Source organism: Argiope bruennichi, chromosome 1, assembly GCF_947563725.1.
Source record: "Argiope bruennichi chromosome 1, qqArgBrue1.1, whole genome shotgun sequence".
Taxonomy (NCBI): Eukaryota; Metazoa; Arthropoda; class Arachnida; order Araneae; family Araneidae; genus Argiope; species Argiope bruennichi.
In genome coordinates, this window is record NC_079151.1 from 73,461,035 (window position 1) to 73,485,857 (window position 24,823).

The 24,823-nt window shown below is 28.3% G+C and overlaps 2 protein-coding genes across 3 annotated transcripts in view; one reads left to right on the forward strand and one right to left on the reverse strand.

The window, feature by feature from the left end:
- LOC129968585 (solute carrier family 46 member 3-like) overlaps nucleotides 1-12,210 on the forward strand; it is a 33,893-nt gene extending 21,683 nt beyond the window's left edge. The window contains exons 3-6 of one of the 2 annotated variants that reach the window (XM_056082637.1): nucleotides 764-1,000; nucleotides 4,640-4,723; nucleotides 5,711-5,867; nucleotides 11,405-12,210. In XM_056082637.1, coding sequence (XP_055938612.1) covers nucleotides 764-1,000; nucleotides 4,640-4,723; nucleotides 5,711-5,867; nucleotides 11,405-11,558 — 632 coding nt within the window. In that variant the 3' untranslated portion in view covers nucleotides 11,559-12,210. The remainder of the gene's footprint in view (nucleotides 1-763; nucleotides 1,001-4,639; nucleotides 4,724-5,710; nucleotides 5,868-11,404) is intronic. The other variant, XM_056082626.1, reaches the window with a different exon arrangement.
- A 615-nt stretch (nucleotides 12,211-12,825) lies between these two features.
- On the reverse strand, nucleotides 12,826-24,366 carry LOC129980856 (uncharacterized). The gene is made up of 4 exons (XM_056091289.1): nucleotides 24,130-24,366; nucleotides 19,228-19,311; nucleotides 16,181-16,337; nucleotides 12,826-13,081 (listed from the first exon to the last, which is right to left on the reverse strand). The coding sequence occupies exons 1-4, from the start codon at nucleotides 24,296-24,298 to the stop codon at nucleotides 12,961-12,963; spliced, it is 531 nt and encodes a 176-aa protein (XP_055947264.1). The 5' UTR covers nucleotides 24,299-24,366; the 3' UTR covers nucleotides 12,826-12,960.
- Between the last annotated feature and the right edge of the window lie 457 nt (nucleotides 24,367-24,823).

The window sequence follows — 24,823 nt, forward strand, 5'->3', positions numbered from 1 at the left end:
CAGTGGATTGGTAGAAGTATTAAATTTTGATGAATGTATTTTAATTGAATTTTTTACAATGAAGTTAGTGGTTTTGGCACTTGTATATAATTGTTTAAAAAGTGTTGGCAGGACACTTTTAAAAAGATGAGATTTAATGAAATTCAATCGCTGTTTCGTACATGCATCTTCCTAATATTCCTAAATTAAAATTCCTCCTTAAATTTTATTAACTATTATAGGAACTAGTCAAGTAATTTGAAATATATTTTAATTAACCAATACTATAAAACAATTACAACCAGAAAGTAAACATTAGATTACCGCGTGCTCTCAAGGGAATCACACACGACTGAAGTAATCTTTAAAAGTTCTTTTTCCTTTGTGAGGGGTTGCCAGTCAATGTTCGCCAAGTCGCCAAAGACTGAGTTCGGTTATCCTGTTTGGCTCGCATTACAGTTCTGGTGATTAGAAAGAATTCTTCCTACATTATGCATTATTTAGTTAATTATAAAGCTAATTAATTAGTTATAACAAATAAATTATTAAAATAGTATTTAATCCTTTATTAAAGATAAACAATTATCTTGTTTTTAAGATAAAAGATAAATCTGAGATCTTAACTAAAAATTAATTTTTTGAAACAAATGTAAAAATAGATTTAAGGATAAACATTGCGTTATGTGTAATATTTGATGTATAAATTTCGTATTTTTGTTATTATTATTCAGATAAATTTCACTTTATTACTATTTTATATACTTTCTTGCATCCTTATTTCCAGCAACAGGAAACATCAATTTCATATACTGTCATCATTTGTACGATTGGGGTAACACAAAATTTTCAACTATATCATCCATCTTTTCTGTGATTGGTACAGCAGGTGTGATGATTTCTGTGCCAATATTCAGGAGGTACAAAACAGAAGATCCGATTTTGGGTATTGTTGGAAGTTCTTCACTTCTAATAAAAAATGTTGCAATGGGTCTCGCGCATAAGGAAGAATTTTATCTTTTGGGTAAGTTATCCTTTCCTTATTTATCACAAAATGGGCATTTATTGGAGTTATATTATTGCCTAGTGAATAGTGTTACTTAATAACAATGCTAAAAAGAATACAAATTGATAACTAAATTTAAAGAATGTAAAGAGAATTTAAAATGTAAATTGGTAACTGAATTTTGATTTGCAAGTACAGTAACTTGTAAATCAAAATTAGTTACCAATCAGCAATTTTGAATTTACTGAAACTCAAAATCAATCATTATTAAGAAAAGAATTTCGGTATCATAAATGTCAAATAGTATAAAATATTTTGATTCAATTTCTTATAGAAGCTTCAGAATAATGTTTTAATATTTAACTGTTCATAATAAGCAAATAAATAAAAAAAATTGAAAAATTTACTTGCATTATTCTTACATCTATAATTTTTAATACAAAAAAATTGGAAAAAAAACCCTGCAGTATGATTGAGAATTATTATCTTTTCTTCTTTTGTTACATTAACATTGAGATAAAAATTTTGGAGGGAGAAACTACTTACTCTGCCCTTAAATATTAAATTAAAGTGATTAAATAATTTGTTTCTTACTATCGTCATTTTGCCTCACATAGTGGTAAAACATACAGTTATTTTCTTTAATGAAGCTGTTATGTCTTTATTTAATAGTATTAATATTGTATTAAAAATAAACAAAGCAATAAAATATCCTCTTTGCTATTAATATTCATACAGAAATTAAAATAAGAAATGATATTAGTTTTTATAAATATCTCATTGAAATAAATAATTTGTCAAATCAAAATCCCATGGTTTATGGCTAAATATGCTTTATATTTTTAATTCGAGACACTCGTATTTTTCTAACAAATGACGTTAATTGATTGTTGCGATTAGCGAAGTTTATATATTGGGCAGCAATGTTTATGTATTTTATTCTTATACTAGCTGCCTTTGGCGACCAGCCGGTTCACCAGTATTACCGCTCGCTACAATTTTCAATTAAATATTTTAAGTGACTGGTCTCTTAATAGCTTCTCAAACAAAACATTTTTAATCTTCAAATTTTGATAGTCATACCAAACTTATACTGTTGTTTAGATCGTATCGTTCAATTTACTATATATATTTTGCTAATTTGTTGTCATTTCCGGTAAAACTTCAACTTTAATTTAAAGTGGAAATGCTGAAATTGCAATTAATGTAAAGATATTTTTTTAATGAAACCAAGCGTTTTATTTTATTTATCATTTTTGTTGTTATTTATTTATTATTATTATTATTGAATATGAGTACTGCAAACAGAATCGTTCGGTATTTAAGTCTTATGTGAACTACAAAATATTTTTCATAATTTGCGTAATATCTCAAAGAATAATTCAACAAAAATTTCTCAGATTCAGCATAAAATTCAGTTTTTAGTTTTGCTTTCAAAAGGATTGAAATGAAATCAATAATAATATTTTGTTCCGGCCTATAAATATATTTCAAAAATTATGAAGTCTAAATTTTATGCAGTAAGGTATCATATTCTGAGAAATATTCTGGACACACCAAATTTTAAATAAATGAATGAATGTTTCTATTTTCCACGATTAACTAAGACTGATTTATGAAGTTTTGAATGTTAAAAATTTAGAAAAACTCAACATTTTCATAATCTTAGGCCAATTAATCTTGAGAAACCTGCGCGCTGATTGGCGTATTTTCTTTAAAACGATCGATGGAAAATCTAAAATTATACTTTTTTTTTAATAGTGATATTCAAATTTTTATAAATCAGTCAGTTTAAGTGATTGATTTTGTTCATTGGAAATTAATTCTTTTTTTAAAATATTAGTGTTTCAAGAACATTTTGTTAAACGTGATTTCCACAGCAGAAGCTTTATGTAAAATCAAAAATTCGTTATATATTACAGTATTTATTGGATCAAGTTACATAAAATATAATCATTTTCCATTTAGACCATTTTAGCAGATCTGTGTCTATTACTAAAGGTTTACAAATTAGCAGTGTGGCCCTGATTTGAATGGATATCCTGTTCATATTAAACAAAACTTGCCTTAAAATAAAACTGATTTATTGGATTAATAATACAGATAGTGTAAAAGATCATAAAATAATTTTTCTTGAAATTATTTTTTAGAAAAAAATAATATTTCATATTTGTTTCATTTCCTACAGACACGTGACGAAAATCATATTTTTGCAGATTTCATTTCCAAAAAGATTTAATTTATTTTTAAATGGAGCTTTAATCGATGTGATGGCAACACTTTGAAAAAAGCTAATTTTTTCCCCATGAATGCGAAACGTGCTCGTGCAGCTTAAATTTTATTTTTATTTTGTACGAAAAAAATTGTTGAAAAATATAGTTAAATTATTTATTTAAAAATTAATTAAAAATAGAAATTTAATTTTAAGGTTAAAACATTGGTATCATTTAAAAGATAAATTTTTGATCTTTAACTTGATGTAAAAATCTTTTTTGTGCGGTAATATTTGCGGAAGTTATAGCAGAAACACGCTAAAATTTCGCTTATTTTTTAAATAAATAAAATTTTAATTAAAAATTCGAAAAAATAATCCCGAGGTGCACATTTCCGACCTCCAAGGTATACACGTGCCAAATTTCGTAGCTGTTGGTCGAACGGTCTGGCCTGTAGAGCGCCAACACACACACACATTGAGCTTTATTATAAGTATAGATTTTATAAATGCATTTTGGCATAATTTTGTTAGTACTATACTAACATATGTATGATAACATATCTCATTTCGCAATCCTATATTACTTATAGTTAAGATTAAATATTCTTGCATATCGAAACACCATGTGAATGATTTCTAACTGCAGGAAAAGATGATCAGTTAGTTTTTCTTAATAATTATTCATAACTTGCGTGAATTTAGACACACCCTAATTGTTAGCAGTTACTTGAATCTCATGTCCAGGTGCACACATTCAAAACAGTTATATTTTTGAGTTCAACCCATACTGAATAAAATGTTTATTAGAAATAAAATCTGTTTTTGATACTTTCATCTGAAATTGCACAAATTGTCGCTAAACTGTATATTTTTTACCAAAGCTCAGACTTCCTTGATGTGACTTAATTCAAAATACACTAATACACTAGTGCAATGAAATTATAAAATAGTTAACACCTTCTATTAAAAAAAATTTATATAACTTTTAGTTGTCGAAAAAGATTTAGTATTTAATATTCTTATCTTTTAAAATATCTTGCATGTTTCATAAATTCTTTTCAAACTTCTCATGTTCCTACAATTTGTATAAAACCCAGAAGGGTTTTATTTTCAAAATTATTTCTGCATGCCATTTATTATCTTTGTGTATGATACACTAGAGTCATATTATGTTTAATCTGAAAATAGAATTCATTGTTATCTGATAAAAATTCTTATCAATTTCCGGGTGAAGAGTGTTAAAGCAACATACAAAGACTTTGTTTGATAAGAGGAAAACAATTATATTTATCATTCGAACAATCTTTAAAAAAAAATATTTGTCGCATATTTACTTTAAGCAAAAATTAATTACCAACTCCTTTATTTGAACAATAGAAAAAAAAATTCCAACTGTTTTTATACATGTGGAACTAATTAAATGTCTTCTTTTTCAATTTTAGCGAATTTGTTTGGTTTGTTGTCAGGACTTGCTACACTTGCTGGCCGCTCCAGAATATCCAAAGTTACTTCGAAAGACGATATAGGTATATTGGAATTTACCGGATCCTTAAATTATTTCTCCATTTAATTATAAACCCATCTGGCCAATTTATATATAAATTAATTGGTGTGTTTCATCATTATAAGTTATAAAATTTTATAGTGCATCGTTTCAAAACCGATCTTATAAATAGGAACTTTAAATTTGATATAACGATTTATTGAAATATTTATCTGACATATTAATTCAAATAACTGTAAGTGAATTCAAATTATGTTCCTCAAATGAATACAAAAAAATCACATTCAAAATTGAGTGAAAAGATAAAGAAAAAAAAGTATTCATTTCTAAAATAGACATTCTGTAGTTATCATTGTTAACGAAGTCCAAAAAGTAGAAACTATTTCAGGGTTCAAAAGTAATTTCTAAATTATCTAGATAATTGTCAGAGCGCGAAACGAAGAAGAGACAAAAATTAATTTGCTCCATTCAGAAACTAGCTGAATGCCATATTAAAATATTTTAACTTTATAAACATTTCACCATAAACTAATATGAAATTCTTAAGAATATGTGACATGCATCTATCAATGTATTTAAAGATTCGTTTTTTCTCTATTTTCGATTGATGATTTAAATTTTTCACGAAAAAATTATATATATTCAAATACACTATTCTATTAAAAAAAATAGATATTTACTGCTTTCTGTTTTTCTTAAAAGTCTGGTTTTTTGTTGTTGTTGTTGTTCTATATCATTAAAATCATTGTTTCATTTAAATGTTGACAAAATTAAAAAGAAAAATTATCAACAATCAAATGAAGAATGAATCTCAATAAATTGTAAGGAATCCAATTCACTAATTATATGAGCCTTAATAAATTATAATACGTTATGGCCTTTAATTATGAGTACATAAAGCAAACAAAGTATTAATACTTATTTTGCTTTCACTGTATTTATTTTCTGCAATGCGTGCTGACTATGACTAAAAAGAATATATTTCTTTTTTAAATGTTTCATTTTGCAGGAAAGGTCTTCTCTTTCGTCACTACAGCGGAATCGATACTGCCGATCCTTAGTACAGTTGTTGCTACACAGATCTTTACAGCAACAATAGATTTCTATCCAGGATTGGTTTATTTAGGATTGGGAGGCATTCTCATCCTTCCTCTTGTTATATTTAGGTATGTTCATTTGTTAATAACTCCCCTTTATAACATACAAATTAATTATTTGATAATTTTTCTACGTTACTCGTAATAAAAATATTCTCAAGCCTAAATACCTAAAAAATAATAAAATAGTTTTTCGATGCAAGATACTTTCATTAATTTCCCACTTATGTTGACTAACCTCTCAATCTATAATCGAGCCTCCTCCTCCCCTTTCTCTTTTAACCATTTAATACATGTCTAACAATACTTAGATTCCATTTTACCTTTTCCATCATTATTATGTTAACAATAGAGCTTCCATCATATGAATAGCTTCCCAGTGCAGTAAACCTAATGGTAAAGAAGATAATTTTATATATAATTCTGGATGTCAGTCAATAACTTCTCAACTTGGCGACCATTTGCCACGAATTTGATGGCAAGATTAAAAATTCCAGAAATTACAAGAATCTTGGCGATAGTTCTATTAGGACTCGAGTTGTAGTGATACTTCTAGAAGCTTATATATCTTGTCTTGAAAACTTATAAAAGCTCATTCTGATGGATGTAGAAGGGATTTCGAGTCAATAACTTCTCGAATTGGCGACTATTTGCCACGAATTTTATGACAAGATTAAAAATTCCAGAATTACAATAATATTGGCGACAGCTCTGTTAGGACTCAAGCTATAATAATACTTCTAGAAGCTTATATACCTTGTCTTGAGAACTATAAAAGAGGCAAGTCATTCCAGTCAGTGAGAGTAACAAACGAGTCGAGAGGCGTAAGTAATCGTGAGAAATATCTTCCCTGCAATTGTATCCTGAGTGCTTTGTACTGTGATGCTTATTGATTAGAGATATGCTGTTTGTGTTTTGCTGTTTATTCCAAGTACTGTTTTGTGCGTTTTGTCTATGTTTTGCTACTGTAGATTCTTGTTTCGGTGTAGAATAAAACATTTTCAGTTATTGACATTGCTGGACATTTCAACATACAACCTATCGACTGATTCTGAAAAATGTCTATAAGAATATCATGGGTTTTGTTACCTAGACTCTAAGTACCGTCTCTTTTCATTTTTACTATTTGTGAGCCTAACTAGAGAAGAAAGCACATTGTTTATGTTGTTACTTCTCCTCCTTCAGTAAAAATGAGACCCAGTGACTTTAAATGACCTCACACCCTAATTACATTTAAAAATTTGGAAAGTTAAACAAAACATCGTATAAAAATAATAATCAGTATAGAAATATTGAATTGCTGCTTTGACATATTACTAAATTAGCCTCTTTTGGTGATCAGCTGGTTCGCCATGAATAATAAGCTCTAAAATTGTCAATTAAACATTTATGTACCCTGGTCTCTTAATAGCTTCTTGAGCAAAATATTTTTAACTTCAAATTTCGATAGTCACATACAACCTCATATTATTATAGAAGCTTTGCGATATTTTGTTCACTGTACTTCACTAAACTTCAATACGGAGTAAGAAAACTTATTTTCTAAAAATTAAACATATTTTTTTTATAAATATGGCTATAGAAAATCGAATCCTTCAGTGTTGTAATCTTATGTGTATCACACAATATTTTTTTTTTATAATTTATGCCAAAGAATTATTCAATAAAAATTTATCTAATCCATCAAAAAATTCAGTTTTACTTTCAAAAAGATTTAAATGTGGCAAATAATATATTTTCTTTTAATTAATACATGTACTTCTGAAAACAATTAAGATGTCCAAATTTTATGCAGACCTTTGATTCGAATGATCGCGTTTACGTATTTCTGAAAGTGCAGACTGACAGAGGGACTATCTTTTGTTGGATTTGGCTTAAAATTTGGTAGGTGTCTATATTACAGATATTAAATCAGCGTATCGAATTTTCTATCTAGCTCTCTTCGTTTTGTAGCTATCATGTTGATTTATGTTCGAATGGCAGGACAGTCAGATTTTTTCTTAACGGAATTTGCTTAAAAATTGATAAAAATCTACAGATTTGGTTTAAATATTGTATGCCAAATTTCATCAGTTCCTCTCTGGACGTTTTTGAGACAAACATTTTCCTGAAATATATTTTTTTTAAACGTGGAGATTCAATAAAATCTCGAGTTTGAATTTTTTGACGATAATAATATTTCCTCTGTAGTTCGTATGAGAGAAAGTAAAAAGAACTGAACAAAAGCAATGAAGTATATTTTATTTTTTATTAGCCGCCTTTGGCGACCAGCCGGTTCGCCAATCTTAATGCTAGTTTAAATTTTAATAATTAAATAGGTTGAACCGGTGTTTAACCCCCTTCTTCGCCAAGTTGCGATAACGCGCCAAATCTGGCAATCTTTATTATGCACTGTAATTGAACATTTCGCAAGGCCGTTGTTGGCGATTTTTAAAAATTGCGCAAGCAGGGGGTTAAACTCCGGGCGTACCATTAAATATTTTATGCAATTCCAACTTTAATAGATTCTTCAGCAAAATATTTTAAAACTTCAAATTTTGATAGTCATATAATTCACTCATAATATTATAAAGGCCTTCAGTCATAGCGTGATATGTATCTCTCTCATTTTCTATTACCTCTCGTAGAAATTATGCTTTAAATTAAAGTGTAAATGATTAATCTGCAATTAATATAATAATATTTTTTTACTGAAACAAAGCATTTTTTTAATACTATGATTGCTGATAATAGAGTCACTGAGTGTTTAAACTTTATGGGCACTAAAGAATATCTTTCTTAATTTATGTAATATCTCAAGAATTTGTCACCAAAAATTTCTCAGATTCATCATGAACAGATAGATTCATTAACTATGTTTAATTTTAAATGCATCAAACACTAAGAAAATAAAATGAATCGTTTAAAATAATCGGTCGAAAACAGGTTTAAAAAACTACTTAAAAAACGATGTACTTAAAACTATAAGCATATACAAAAAAGTATATAACTAACATAAATACAATTTAATTACAAAAACATGCAATTAACCTAAAAATAATTTAAATCATTGAAAACAGGTTAAAAAAACTACTTAAAAAACGATGTACTTAAAACTATAAGCAAATAAAAAAATATATAACTAACATAAATACAATTTACTTACAAAAGCATGCAACTAACCTAAAAATAATTTAAATCATCCGTTGGTTGTCATGTCAACAGTCAGAACATAATGCGCATGCGTGAATTTTCTTCGCCAGTTACGTTAACGCAAATGCGTGAATTTTTCTACTCCAGTTGGGGTAACGCTATGCAGATTATACATTTTTAATTTCCTTTATTCTGTGTTATTTTAATTCAAAAGTACTTCAGAATGAATCTGAAACATGGATTAATTAACAATGTTTAATTTTAAATGCATAAAACATTAATAAAATAAACAGAATCGTTTGAAATAATCCGCCGAAAAATGTTAACCCTAGCCTCATTACTGTTGGGAGAAAAAAATAACTGAAGCCTTACTCATTTGGCGGTGGGGAAAATGGAAGATTTTTTTGGCGGGAAAGTTAGTTTTTAATTAATAATTAAAATTTCAAAAAAAGGGACCCCAGGTGCACATTCCCGACAAGGTATACATGTACCAAATTTGATAGCTGTATGTCAAATGACCTGACCTGTAGAGCGCCAACACACACACACACACACATTGAGCTTTATTATAAGTATAGATATAGATTATTTAATAAATGATCTAAAGAAATAATTAAATTTTGGAAATTCTAAATAGTACTAATGACCAATAAATAAATTCTAGAATGGTATGTACAAATTTTAAATCGCTGTTGTTCAACAGTTGAGAGAAATTCTTGTGACAAACAAACAATATGTATTTTCTTTTTTATATTATAGATTTCGAATAATTAAAAAATACAAAGGCTAGATTCATCTAAACTTTCAGAAACAAATCAGCTTAAATGCAAGATTTAATTAAAAATAAAAAAACAATTATTAGACTGTTGAAATTATCAGCAATAGATGTTAATTAATATTTTTAATTTTAGTGTGAATGAAATTTTCTTAATAGTAGGAAAGTTCCGGATTTCCTTACAATTTTATTTCATTTAAATACAAATGATATTTGTAAAAATGATCCTCACGTTTAGCCTTTTAACAAAATAAAAGGTTGCAAATTTAAAAATATATAGATATGGAAAACAAATTTCTTAAAGTTATACTATTTATTTAAAAGTATTATTCCAACAAAACAATTAAAAGATCACCTTGAATGTCAACGTTGAAGTATTTTTGTTGGAATACCGTATTCTCTTCCGAAATTTCTCAGAAATCTAACTTTGGATAGCACGTGATGCGTTATTTTCACTCTTTCATCCATATCAACAGTTTATATTAAAATGTAAAATAATGCTGAAAATCTTTTAACATTTTAAAGTAAAAATCAAAATATTATATCAACCAACGAAAAATAAGAATTTATCATCTGCTTATTAAAATATTTGAAGAAAACAATTATCGTTTGCTATTTTCTACTTTCAATTAATTACAGAGAATTATGATTTACGATAAAAATTTATCGTTTGATCGTTTTATAATTGTATGGAAAAAATATTGTCAACGTGTTTTATTATATCGTCTGCTCTTTAGAATATTTTTAGTTAACAACTTGCAATTAAAATATAGATTTGTTCGAGCTAGGAATAAATCATCATGTTTTTTAATATATTTGTATTAAGATTGTAGTGTATACTTTCAGAAAATTAGCAGATAATAAATTCCACAATTTTATTTGGGTAGAAGGAGGTTATAAGACCTTTATTCGAGAGTGTGCATTTCGGGAAGACCACACATTCTGATTTAAATGTTAAATTCTCTCAAAATATCTATAGATAATATTATTAAACTTTATAATTTTTTAAAAAACGCCAAAATTTTGTTTAATTTTTAGCTAACAAAAATTTTGAAAAAAGTTTTCTTATACGAATATTCTCACCTTTAATTTCTAAACTTTAGTTCAAATGGTCGTCCTAGCAAAGTATTCTTTTTTATAATAAACCGAGATTACACTTATTGATACTATGTTTATTTTAGAATTACCCAGACACCATCAGACATGGATTGCATTCATAACCTTGAAAAACATAAAATTACTAGGAAGAAATGTATGAGGTTTATTCCTAATTATGAAAATTATAAAAAATTTACTCCTTTTTATTGAGTTTACTAAAGACTTGAACGGCAACAATCAACAGATCAGAAATTTATTGTTTACAGAAATAAAATCATTTGGTGTAAATTACCACTATACTTAAATCATTCTCCATTTTTTATAATATGATATAAGCCATGATAATATTAAAGTATTGCAGATGAAATACTATTCTCCTCAATTTTGGTAATTAATTCATTAAAAATAATCGATTATTTGTATATAAATTTTATTATATTTATATACACAAATGTATATTTATATCTGTAGGCAATTCGATTTCACCTCATTTTTCATATCTTTTCATAAATTTCTCAATAATTTTTTGTTCACATTAAAAACACACATTTGTTTACATTTCACATTAAAACAAGTAAAAAATTATTTTTTTTTTCTGCAGTTGGATTTCAAGACTTCCTATAATAAATTACGAACAGATGCACAATGAATCTGAAGACAAGGTTCTGAGTGGTGATCCTTGCATGGAGACTGAAACTGCACAGAGTAGCAATGTAGAAGATGGAAATGAACTTGAACTTAAGAGTAATGTATAGAAAACGGCTAGCGCAGCTTTAGATAAAAAATGTAATAATCTATTCAAAAAATCATTCTTTATTCAAGGCAATTTTCTTGAGTTCTTATTATTTTAGACTTTAACTGATAGCAGAAGAAATAAAGAAACGCAAAACAAGAATGGAATAATTTATATTAGAGTTTCTGCAGTTGATTTCTGAAAAATGATTACATTTTGGTGTCAAAAAATATTGAAAAATTTTTGAGTGATTATTTGAAAAAAAAAAAAAATTCTATTCACTTAAAGCATTTTTTTAAAACTGATAATGTGCAATTAAAGTGTAAATAACAGAAATCAAATAATTAGATGAAAGAAAAAAATTAACAAATTGTGCAATACTCATGGTTGGTATTGAAAGCTAAAATTTGCTGCATTTCTAATTTCTTTCAAGTGTCTTAATAATCATAAGGCAGAAACCACAACACACAATTTATTCTAACTTTGCTACTTAATCGTTAAGTTAATTTATGGTTCTTTTTCGTCATGTTCACATAAGGTTTTCTGTGCCATGTGTATTGTTAATTTCACATTTCCCATAAGTTCAGTATAATAAAGATGTGTTTATCAAAAATTTGAGAAATTATTAGTTTAATTAATAAAAGCCTAAGCTTATACTTAATATCATTATTCATCACATCAAACTGATTACCATTTAATCACCATTAAAATTGTATATTTCATTTTAAGTTGGCAATTTTAAAATAAAAATGTTCACTTTTCTCTTACCAGTGTTCTTCACACTTGAATATGCTTTCATAAATACTTAATCGTTTTTTATTTATTTAAGTTTCTCCGTAATACAGACAAAATAACAAACCAGATATATTTATATAATTTCAGTTTATTTTAAGCAATAGCCAAAAATAAAATGCAAAGCAAAATACTAGCATATTATCCTTAGTGTGTATAGCACTAATATATTTACATCAAAAATGTAGTAACAGTTTTATATGACGCTATTCTTATACTACAAAAACTAAATAATAATAATAACAATAAATACCGTTCTTTGACGGTAAAAAAATTATTTTCTACTCTCACTCAAAGTTTTAAATAAATAAAAAAATTTAAATAGTTGAATAAATTTTTAAAGTTTTTTAAATAATTTTATTAACTTAAATTTCTAGATACTTATGAAATATTTACACCACATATACTGTGTTATAAGACACCATTCTTGAAGCAAAAAAAAAACAACCAAATAATATTAGTTATCGGTCTTTGACTGAAAGAATAATTATTCGCCATCTACATTTAAAATTTTAAATAAATAAAAAAAAGTAATAAACTTTAAAAGATTTTTAATGATTTTATTAACTAAAAGGTTTACCCACTTTAAAAGCTATGAGCTTTTCACAATTCATTAATAGATATTTATACAGTTAATTATTTTCTTGGTCTAAGTCTTCATACAATTCTGCAAATCGGACTTCTGGTGGAATCTGAATGTTTCTGTAGCATCTACTGAAAAGATGCTCAGTGTGTACAGATATCATTTGGAACCTGAAAGGCAAAAAGCAACCCTGATAGATGTGTTGTACAAAATAAAAACAATGAAAACATTCCAATAACTTAACATATATTTCGTCAACGAATGTTAATTTTAGGATGGTAACACTTTTGAATGATATTATAACTAAGACAGCAATTCCTATCGGGTTCATCATATTGGTATTATTTCTGAGATGCTATTCTTAGAAGTTGGAAATAACATTTTCAACACTTCCAGAATTTCAAAAATAAACCATTTCACGGACATATTTATAAATAGTAGATGCACGCAAGCCTTGTTTAAATATCTTAGGAAAACTTGGATTTCTCGAGATAAGTGCTTGCGGACGATTATAGTCTACAAATAATCACGCAACTACAACAGCAAATGGCTTGGTAAATTAATTGGTTTAAAAGAATCAAGATTGCTATCCATCAAGCATCAATCCCCAAATTTTCGATGTCAATTCGATGTCCAACAAGACGTTTCATGGAAAAACACCTAGCCGCACCAAATCACCTCAAACAATAAAGTGCCTTTGCATTCTTAGGCTCCAGATGCGAGAAATTTCAAGCTCCTTCCAACAAGCTACACGCCATGGGAATAAAGTTATATATCTGGGATATAACATCTAATTTTCATATATAAGAGAAACGCATTATTTCTTTCCTATTTTGATATAAAGCAACTCATTTTTAAAAAAATGATTGATTGATTTTTAAATGATCATGCATTTAAAAAACTAATTGGATGCAATGGCACACATTTATGTTTAATAATGTACGCTTAATTTTCTTTAAGTTGTCCTTAAGCTTTTGCATCAAAAAAGAGGAGGGGGGGGGCTGAAAGAATACAAAAAAAAAAGATCATTTGCCATTACAACAGCACAATTCAATTCATATTTATATATGTTGTCAGAAACGTAGTAAGAAAAATTGATAATTTGCGAAATGATATTCATGATTGTCATTTTGAACGAAACTGACAAATTGTGGCTACATCCATCCACTCTGCTGAGAAAAGCGAGGTGTACAAGGCCTAATGCAGTGGTCTTAATACTTGGCATGCTAGCTGAGACAATCATGTTCTAAATTACCACATAATAGAGATCTGGTCAGTATAGTTTGCATTTGTGGCAACTAGTAATCATATTGCACAGACATAAACCCGTCGAATTTCTTCATCTGGAAACATATATGAAGTATTAAATGAGATGCTGCTAAACACTCAGAATCCTCTTTTCTCTTCTAAAACATTAATATAGAAAAAAATACTTCCATGAAAATATTTCCATTCCATGCGGACGAATTATATTTTAATGGCGATAAAAATATAAGGATAAATAAAAAAAGACATATGTTTAAATTAAAAGAAAAATGGTAGAGCAGCTCAAAATTAACATTAATTTTAATACGTTCAATTTTTTTAATTAATAACAAATGAAAAATTATTATGCCGTAATAATCCAATATAATTAAAATTGTAAAATTTTGAATTTTCAGATGGTTTAGAAATAATTCCTCTAAAATTTAGAAAAAAGGTGAAATTATTGTTAATTAATTGAATGTTTAATTAATTTTGAGCTTTGAAAGGTTGACAGTATTTTTTCTCAAGGTCTTAAATAATACATGTGCAAAATTTGGGTGAATTCATCTCAGTTATTTAGGAAAAGATGTAAAACGTACATTTAAAATCACAATGTCTTTGAATATATTGCTGCATTTACAAAGTTATTGCCAATATTATCATTTGGAGCAGTCGTTTAATCTGGGCATGATTTCAAAAGCACATTTTAAGATATAATAGTTTTAGTAAAAAACATAAAAATCCTAATTTTCTGTTATTTCAAAGTTAATTATAATTATTTATTTTAAAACAATTTAATTTATTATGGTAAGAAATTTGTTTATCAACTTTAATTGCTCTAGCTATTTTCAAAAAAACTATCTAAAGGCAGCTATAAAAAAAACCTACCTAAAGACATTTGTTGACATTTCCTTTCAAAATTCCGTCGAAAATGAGATACAGCATTATTGTTACATAAATTTGTAGAGCGCATAGCTGCTATCTCATTAGGGAGAGCTTTTCAAAGTACGATACAATAATTCCCATGCTTTCAATTTCTCTTTTATTTTATTGGAATATTATTGCTCTGATGAGATTGAATCTCTTAACAAAATCTCATCCGCAACATTTTGCTGAAGCACAGAACGCAGCTTCAGGCTTCTTCGGTAATTCAATAATCATATTCTCCCACCAGCTCATCGATATCTTTGTTATTCTTCTCTAGCATCATGATCTTGACAAGAAATGCAATCATGTCAATTAAAGCTTCATAGGCACTTGCACAAGCCCCTTGGAGTCGAGGATAATCGAGAAATAATCCCTCAATAAAGATTGATACCAAGATATAGACCAATCGTACATGTGACGCCATGATTTATCCTAGTCATTTGTTCTGCGAAACATCGCTCGTTAAGTACTGTCATCTTTTTAAAACAATTTGTTTTGCTTACTGTAAGAATCGTTATGGGAGATGCTCGTTAAGTGAGGCATAATGTAGGAATATTTTGCAATAGCGAAGTTCAAATCCATAAAATAGTATCAATTGTCGATTGTATAACTAGAGTTTATTATCAGGATATTCGTGACCACCTCAAATCATACCAATCGATTGTGGCATTCCAAAATCTATCTTCAATGTAATAAACCAGTCAAAACTGACATGACATGAGCTGGGAATTTGGATCTCTTACCTGTCTTAAATTCCTCTATGGCCACTTTTATCGCGCTCTTTTAGATAGAATGTCCACTGAATGTTGGGGTAAAAGAAGTTTAGGATAAATAGGAGGCCTTGCGATGCATTCCACCGAAATTTTGAGGGAAAGCTTGAGTAAAAAGCTCGTGAATGACTGCTCTAAATGGATGGACATAAAAAAAGTATCCATAGTTGCGGTACGGAATGATCATGAATGATCGGTTTATGAAACTTTGCCGTGAGCTTACTGTGTTTTAGATTAAATCTTATTTTTAAAAAATCTGTTCAAAAATTATTTTTATTAAGCTTATAATGTTTATTAAAAGCAATAGTTTTATCTTCCTATACTTACATAAAAGAAGAAAACGATATCATTAAAAAAGTAATCAGAATTAGTTTTGAAAATTTGGGATCCAAAGAATCCATAAAAAAGTGAAATTTCACATTCAGCGTATATCCGATAACAATTGCTAAAAGCTCCCCTAAGGCCAAAAAGAAGAACAATTTTCCTGTAAGAAATATAAAATTAGTGATTTAACATAGTTAAAATATAACCTGTCAAATAAAAAAAATTGATAAAAAAAACATAAAGCTTGTCTCCTGATATTTTTTAAATAAAAATAATTAATAAATTCGTTCCTACTAAAGCAATTTTTTTGGTTCCTTTTTATGAAAATACCTTGTTCCTGTAACCATTACAATAATATCAAAATTTGAATAAAAGGCTGCTCTCAACTCTATTACTAAAGTAATAACAGAATTTCCTCTTCACTTCGATAATTCATACTTTAAATCATGAAAACTTTATGTTTAATATACAACGGGGTCTATCTGATAGCTACAGAGCATACAGCACTAGAATTCTTATATTTAATGTAATAGCCGCCAAAAATGTATTTAAAAAAAAACGTTGCAAGTTAAATATATCTAATGATGTATGAAAGAAAGTAAATATTTTATGTCCTATAATTAATTTTTTCTACACTTTTTATTAAAAAATAAACTTGAAACTTTTCAGAATCTAAGTACTGAATAATAATTAAAAAGAATATAAATAAATAACTTAATCACTTACGGATTTGCCAATATGCCACGCATTGAATTACTATAATTCTAAACACTAAACTAATAATATAGAATCATTCACAGGTGTTGAAATTCCAAACAAAATTTTCGTGTAATGCATGAAAATCTCAAGCGTTCCCTAGATTCTTAGATGAATCAAAACTAGCACAGATTCCTGAAGTCAAAAATATTATCTAATTAAATGATAGAGATAAGAGAAAGTGAAATATTTAAGAGAGAAATTTAAAACAAATTTCATTTTAAGCTGAATTCCAATTTAATGCCACTTGAAATTAGGAACTGTATTAACGCTCTCTTTACATTTTTTAAAGACACATGCCAAATGCCACATTTATTTCAACATATTTCCGTATAAGAGTAATGCTACCAGAAAATATACTGCATTTAAACATAATTCAACATTTGAGTATTTGACAGTAGTGATAGCAGTAAATGCACACACTGTATTTACTATGCATCAAAAGAATATATACTGAAGAGCCAGAAAAACTGGTATAGCAGGTCATATGCAAATAATGAAGGTGTTTGACCGTTCAACGTAGCACAATGAGGTCGACAGTGCGTATATAAGACAACAAGTGTCCGAAGAGGCTATTATACACTCTTGCTGTTACAATGGCAAGTTATCAAAATTTAAATGATTTTCAACAGGGACTAATCATCTGCCCACGAGAGTTGGGGCACAGCATTTCCGAAGAACGATAAAATGTGGATTTTCGCGCACGACCATTTCAAGGGTGTACCGCGAATATCAAATTTCCGGTTAAACTTCAAATCTCCGCCAGCGGCGCGGCTGGAAAAAGATTTTGGCAAAACGGGATCATCGACGGCTAAAAAGAATCGTTCCACGAGATAGGCGTTCAAAACTTCCTCATATTTCTGAGGATTTGAATGCAGGTCCATCAATAAGTGTCAGCGTGCGCACTGTGCAACGTACACTAATTTATATGGGCTTTCGCAGCCGCAGACCGTCTAGTGTACCATTGTTGACTCAGCAGTACAAAGCTTTGCGACTTGCCTGGGCACATCAACATCGTCATTGGACTTAATGATTGGAAAAACGTTATCTGGTTGGACGAGTCACTCTTCCAATTATATCGAGCAGAATGTCGTGTATGGGTGTGGAGAAAACACCATGAATCATGGATCCCTCATGCCTGCTAGGAACAGTTCAAGCTGATGGACGCTCTCTGATGGTATGGGGCGTTGCAGTTGGCATGAAATAGAACCATTGATACGTATAAACTCGACCCTGACAAGTCAGCAGTACGTTAATATCCTTTCTGACCACCTGCATCCATTCATGTTAAGTATGTATCCTGACCGACGTGGGCAATTCCAACAGGGTAATGCATCACCCCATAGGTCTACAGTAGCTACCGAATGACTTGAGGAGCACTCATCTGAATATCGTTCCCTATCTTAGGCACCTAAATCCCCTGACATGAATATTGTCGAGCTTATCTGGGATGTTTGACAACGTGCTGTGATTGTGTGCCACTACCTCGCACTCCCATGGCTTTGTGGATTGCTCTACTGGAATCATGGTGTGAACTGTCTGCAGAATATCTTCACAAATTAGTTGAATCCATGCCATACCGTGTTGCGGCACTTCTGCTTGCTCGTAGGAGCTCTACACAATATTAGATTGACCAGTTTTTCTGGCATTTCAGTGTATTAGCGATTAAAAAGCAATTGAAACGTTTAACATGATATTTAAAAACACAAAGTAAACTAAGTTCAATTATCAGATTTCAAACCTATAACTTTATATATTTCCTTTATTATCTATATACTCAGTGCGAACCTGTTATCTTTCCGGAAATTGCCCTTCATAACTTTTTTGTTAAGAATTGTTCCTGATGGAAATGTGAATCGTCTTAAAAAATTTTTATATATATATATATATATATATATATATATATATATATATATATATACAGAAATAAATGGCTGTATTTGTACATGAATAAACTTTACTATTGAACCCAGTTTAAATGTAATGGAATTGAGAATTACAAAAATCCTTTTTATGAGAAAAAAGTGTTATACAAACAATTTATGTTTAGACACTTATATTTACTAACTTATTCATGGAAAACACTTTTTCAAAATATAAATCTGAGAAAAGCAAAACAAAATAAAGAATTATATAAAGCTGTCAGTTACTTTACTTTTTAAATAACATCGCAATATTAAATAATATCTTTAACAAGGAAATTAAATTCCTTTATAAAAGTTTTATCATTCGAATGTTTGCTGTTTAATGAACTAAAGAATAATACAGATTCAAATAACAATGATAGTCGTTACCTCTTTCACTTTTAGTCGCAATCTTTGAGATGATAGACCGAACAGCAACGGCAGCAAACGATTTGAAAGGTGCCAAGCTCACAGCTACGAAAAGCAATGGTGATTGTAATTTGATTATTATACAATTTTGCTATTCCATATTGTATTAAATAAGGGTTGTTATAAAATAGAATTAATTCAAACAGTAATAAAATCTAAAATACTTCTTGAACATAAATTTATTGTAAACTGTTCATTTCTTCGGATGAAAATTTGAAAGACAGCAAATTCTATGTTATAAACGGAAGAAATAATGGTTACACAGTTGAGTCTGATGAAAAATCCAATGTCTTTTGAGTTCTGTATACTCTGAGCTGTTTCTGGTTCTGGTAATACTCATTATTTTTTGCAATCTTGGTCCAACTCAATACAGTACGATAGTGATGCTTATTTCATCATATGTGTAGCATTCGAGTTTTTCTCTTAAATTCGCTTTGAAAACTAAGAACAGTGACAAATTTTAATATTTCTATTGCTGAATTTATCTTAAAGATTGTTAGCCACATGTACGTCAGGTAGATCATTACAAACAAACTAATAGGTTATCGACAAGCAAACAGCAAGGGATATCTCATATGTATTTCAAGCTCCGTCAACTTCCTACAAACTGTCTGTCTGAACACTCTTCCTATACTGGTAGCAAAAAAATTAAAAGATGAGCAATTATTACAGCAAAATTATGACCACACCAAGGAACTATTTTGCAATATACTTCCTTCCAGTTACTTGTGAACACTATAATAAGCTTAGAGCACATTTCACAGCTTAAAAAGTGCATGGAGAATTATTACTATTATAAGTGCTATTGTCAAAGATCTTCATCCGAAATTCTAATAACCTATTGGTTTTACTTTTTCAAAACTAATCTTTTTAATAGCTTTGAACAATAATCTAGTATTTTCAAATCTCTAATCCACCTCAAAAAAAGAATTTGCATTTAATCACGGGATTAAGAGCCAAGCGATAGAAACTAACTGTGCTTGCAGAAAATCTTTCTAAACTCCTAAAACCATCTCACAACAGCTTTATGAAATGTTTATATTATACAGTCTAATTTTTATCTTTAGATAACATTTTAGCACTAAAATGTGCATCTGCTTTATTTCGTTCTGCTATATTTTTTTTTCAAATATTCACAATCGTTGAATAGAATTTTTACATCATTAGCTAATTTTAAAATAGGTATTGTAGTAAATATTATATCTGACAAAAAAAAAACGCCTGTTGAAATTTCATCAAATTAAATCTTTAAATAATCTTCGTATTTTCCTATAAATGTTTTAAACAATTCCAGAAAATAGCCAACAAAATATTTTACCTTTTACTGAAGAAAGAACGTCTCGAACGCCAATTTTTAACTTCTTTTAAAAAAAAAATTCTTGTAATGATCCCAAGACTTCATATTTACATTTCGTTTCATTATTGCAAATCATACATCAAAACTTTTAAATAAAGCAACGTATGTGAAAATAGCTCCTATTGTTCCAATAATGAAATTTCTTCTTATAGGAACGATTTTCCAAACAGTAAGACAAATGTCTTTTTCTAGACAGAAAAGAAACCTTTGGAGAGCCAGAGCTGAAGACACTGTAGTAGCATTTAAGCGTCCGGCTTTAATGGCAATGCTTTGTGAAATTTCACTCACTGATGAGGCTGATGCAGTTGTGATAACAAATGTTACCAGAGTATAAACAAAGTATCCAAATATCTGCTTACTACTGTACATTGTTGAATGCTGACTAAGGCAGGCATGTAGAAAAAAATACATATTCAAGGAATTAATTATGGTGGCTAGAAACATAAGGAAAGAGATTTCATTGTCAATGTTTTCCACCTTGGATTTTATGTTATAGTAGATTTCCAACATCTTTTCGGGATTTGCATCTAACTTTGAAGATATTCTTCTTAGAAACTGTAGTAATTTTGATCGTATATGAATGCAAACAGCAACGTAGAACACTGCAAACGTATTCATAGGCAATAAATATAAAACTGACAAATGAATAAAATGTATTATTCTTGCAATAAGTTCGTAAAAGTCATCCATTTCGATTCCAAAAAATGTTGGTTTGGTTCTGTCAGGAAAGTTAAAAAAGCCGCTAAAAATATAAGCAGCTTGCATTAAAATATTAATAATCATCCAGGCATTTAAGTAAATATTCATTTTACAGCTTTTTGCTTTATCTTGGTTTTCATTTGTTGAACTAAGTTGAATGGCTATTTTCATCAACTTATGCAACTTAGCGCAGAGAAACCAGCGATAAATAACTAATACGATGACTAAAACTACATAAGCAATACTCATAAGGGCAGACACTTTTGGAAAATGCAAAGTTGAACAAAGAAATAATGTAGAAAATAAGTTGAGACTTATAAACATATAATTAAGAGTCTTTTTAAAAATATCTTCTTTTTGTCGTAGATGGCATGGGAATATTAAACAAATGTTTAAAAGCAAAAAGATGCGATTGCAAAAGGGTGACATTTTTCTTTTTAAGGATTTACTGACCATTCTTGTAATTATAACACAAAGCCGAATTCCGGAGAAAAAGTGCTTAGATTTTCAGTTTACTTTCTTCATTTGTTGAACAAAATTAGTCATTTATAATATGGAAATTTAAGAATTTTAGAAGTGCCTTATGCTGAATGAAAGAGTTTATATTATTATTTATATTAGAGATTTTACAATCATTTTTTTTTCTCTTAACAACAAAATTGAATTTTGGTAAAAAAAAATGGATTTCAGCACAAAATTATTTTAACTTTATGGACAACATGAAGTTACCTTTTGATTTACTCGTATTAAAAAAGTAATAACTTGTAAATTATTGTGATTAAATTTCAGTTTCAATTTTAAAAGCATGCAAAATAGCATTTTAAGTAGGTTTCTTCATCAGAAAAACACGAAAGTAAGGCAATTTCAATAGAAATTCATTATTATTTGCGAAATAGGTTTTTTAAAAAATGTATTGTATTACTCGCAGAAAAAGAAAATAAATGGGTTCAATACTTTTCATTATTTTACAACAAAATTTTTCTTTAGTTAGATATCAAATAATATGAATTTTTTTTTTTAACTTTGAATGACAATAAAGAATAAATATTCTATCAATATTAAATAACTGTAAAAAGAATGAATAGAAAAAAGATTTTCCTAGAATAGAAAAGGGTTCAAATATGGTAATTAATAAATCATCCAATTCCTTTCATACATGTTCGAATAAAATGTTTGTCCAATAATCCACATTTCCATTGAAAAAAAAAAAAGTTTCTTTTGACATATGCGTGTTATATTAATAAAACTATTTCTGATTTTTGAATGAGACGTATTTGCCTTTTCTGCTGTTTACTATTAAGGCCACAAAAGCAAATTATTTAAAAGCAAATTTTTATCTCTACGTGTAGTAAGTAGTCATGTATTGCTCTGAAAGTTTAATTTTTGTATTAACATCTCATTTCATTTCAATATCCGAATACTTTTCACCTACATTGCGTGATTATCGTTCCTGAATAATTATCAGGAACGATAAGTAGTAAAGAAAAAAACACAAAAATAATCTTTATTTTTAATTCAATATAATTTTTATTCAATAAAAATTAGAATTATATAGCTAACGATAAATAGCAATATATTATAATTATAATGATAAATAGTAAAGAAAAAACATTAAAAATTCCTTATTTTTCATTCAAAATAATTTTATTCAATAAAAATTAGAATTATATGGTTTTCTTGTTATTTAATGTGAAGTAAGTATTATTTTATTTTAAAATCTAGGCGATTGATATAATGAGAAACAAGTTAATATCTGTTTTATAGAAATATTGATTTTTCTCAATATGAAAAGATACCTTATAAAAGCTTGTGATTTAAAATCATTTATATATAACCAGATTTAATAAGTTGCTGAACATTTATATATCATTTCAAAATATTCATATATACCGATATTTATTTGTTGATCATTTTTTGTATCTTAATCAGAAGTAAAATTTCATTTTTCTTTTTTCAAAGTTTTCAGTAAGAACTTAGGGCTTCCAGAAAGAATTTGGATCCTATGGAAAGGAGTTTTGGAAACTGCATCGTTGTCTGCTCAGTTTAAATGCATTTACTGATATTTTACCTATTATTCTGTATAATATCTAGTTATTCTTGTTATGACTAATAGCCTATGTAATAATTAAGACAAAAATTTTGTGGAATCAGAGAAAAAATTAAATATTAAAGGAAATTAGAATTATTGTTTAATTTATAACAACTATAAATTTATGAAAATTCGATTTCGTTATATTGTTTTATGTGTTACGTTTATAACAAAATTTCCCTTTTAAACAGATGAATTATTCGATTTTACATGGGTTCGAAAGAATTTAAGGATTAAATTTGTTTATTGCTTTTAAAAAATTTCAAAATCAAGAGAACTTCATCCATATGTTTTTTTGTATATGCGAGCACGATATTATTTCAAAGTCTTACTTTTTTCTTTACAAAAGGAAAGCATGTTTATATAATATAAAACATCAATGGAAACTTCGTATAGTTAAAAGAATTATATCAATTTAAGTGTTCCCCATAAATTTTGAAATACATTTACTTATCGCTCGAAATGTTAATGTTATTTTTATGCTGTTATTTAATATCCAAAGAACATAATTTCTGATAAAAAGTACACATGAGATTATTAATTAAAAATCAGACTTCTTGAGCCTCATTTTAAAAACAGGGGGAAATTTTAACAGCTGATAATTATTTCATAAAATGTGGTCCCCATTGTTCTTTTAAAATATAGCTTATATTGAAAATAATAAATCCTAAAAACAACCAACAAAAAACATTTAAAGAAACAAAATTGAAATACTTACCTACGATTAGGGTGATACTGTCAGTTGCAAATGCGGATACAAACTGCGAGATATAAATACAAAGGAATCCTATAAGACCAATTGCTGAATCTCTGAAAGAGGTCAGATAGTGCAGGAACACAATACCAACGATTCCAAAGAAAGAACTATAGAGAGCGAGTGCCATCATCGTCACCCTGTAGTTGTCGAAGCTAGGAAATAGCTTCGCATCGTGAGCGTTGAATACGACGAAGCCTTCAAACACTGGAAATAAAAAGTAATTTCGATATTGATTTTGCATTAAACATATAAATCTCAGTATGAATTGATGGCATCCTTTGAGGGATAACACTTTGAATATTAAATTAAAATTACACAATCATGGTTTCATCAAATTTTTAGAATACTGAAAATGAGAATCGTGCTAATATGAATTCACTATAAGAAGAATATTGATTCTCAATCCGTTTTAAACAAATAAGCAAATGCGTTAATAATGCAGGCATGGATGAAATAACTACTGTAACTTCACGTAAAAGGATAGAAATAATATTCAGTATACTTACTTCTAAGTGCAATAGTAATTGGCATTGCAGAAATAATCATAAGTCGCAATTGGTCGATGCCACAATTGTGTCTCCACTTTATCAGTGCCATATAAACTGATTTGAATTCAATGTCAGAGCATAATGAAGCTAGTTGTTCACTGATTTTT

Coding starts and splice junctions, on each gene's coding strand:
- LOC129980856 (XM_056091289.1), bottom strand. CDS start 24,298: ATGATGGCACTCGCTCTCTATAGTTCTTTCTTTGGAATCGTTGGTATT. Junction 19,312..24,129: donor CAGTATCACCCTAATCGTAG/GTAAGTATTTCA, acceptor TGCTTTTCGTAG/CTGTGAGCTTGGCACCTTTC. Junction 13,082..16,180: donor ATATCGTTTTCTTCTTTTAT/GTAAGTATAGGA, acceptor TTTGCCTTTCAG/GTTCCAAATGATATCTGTAC.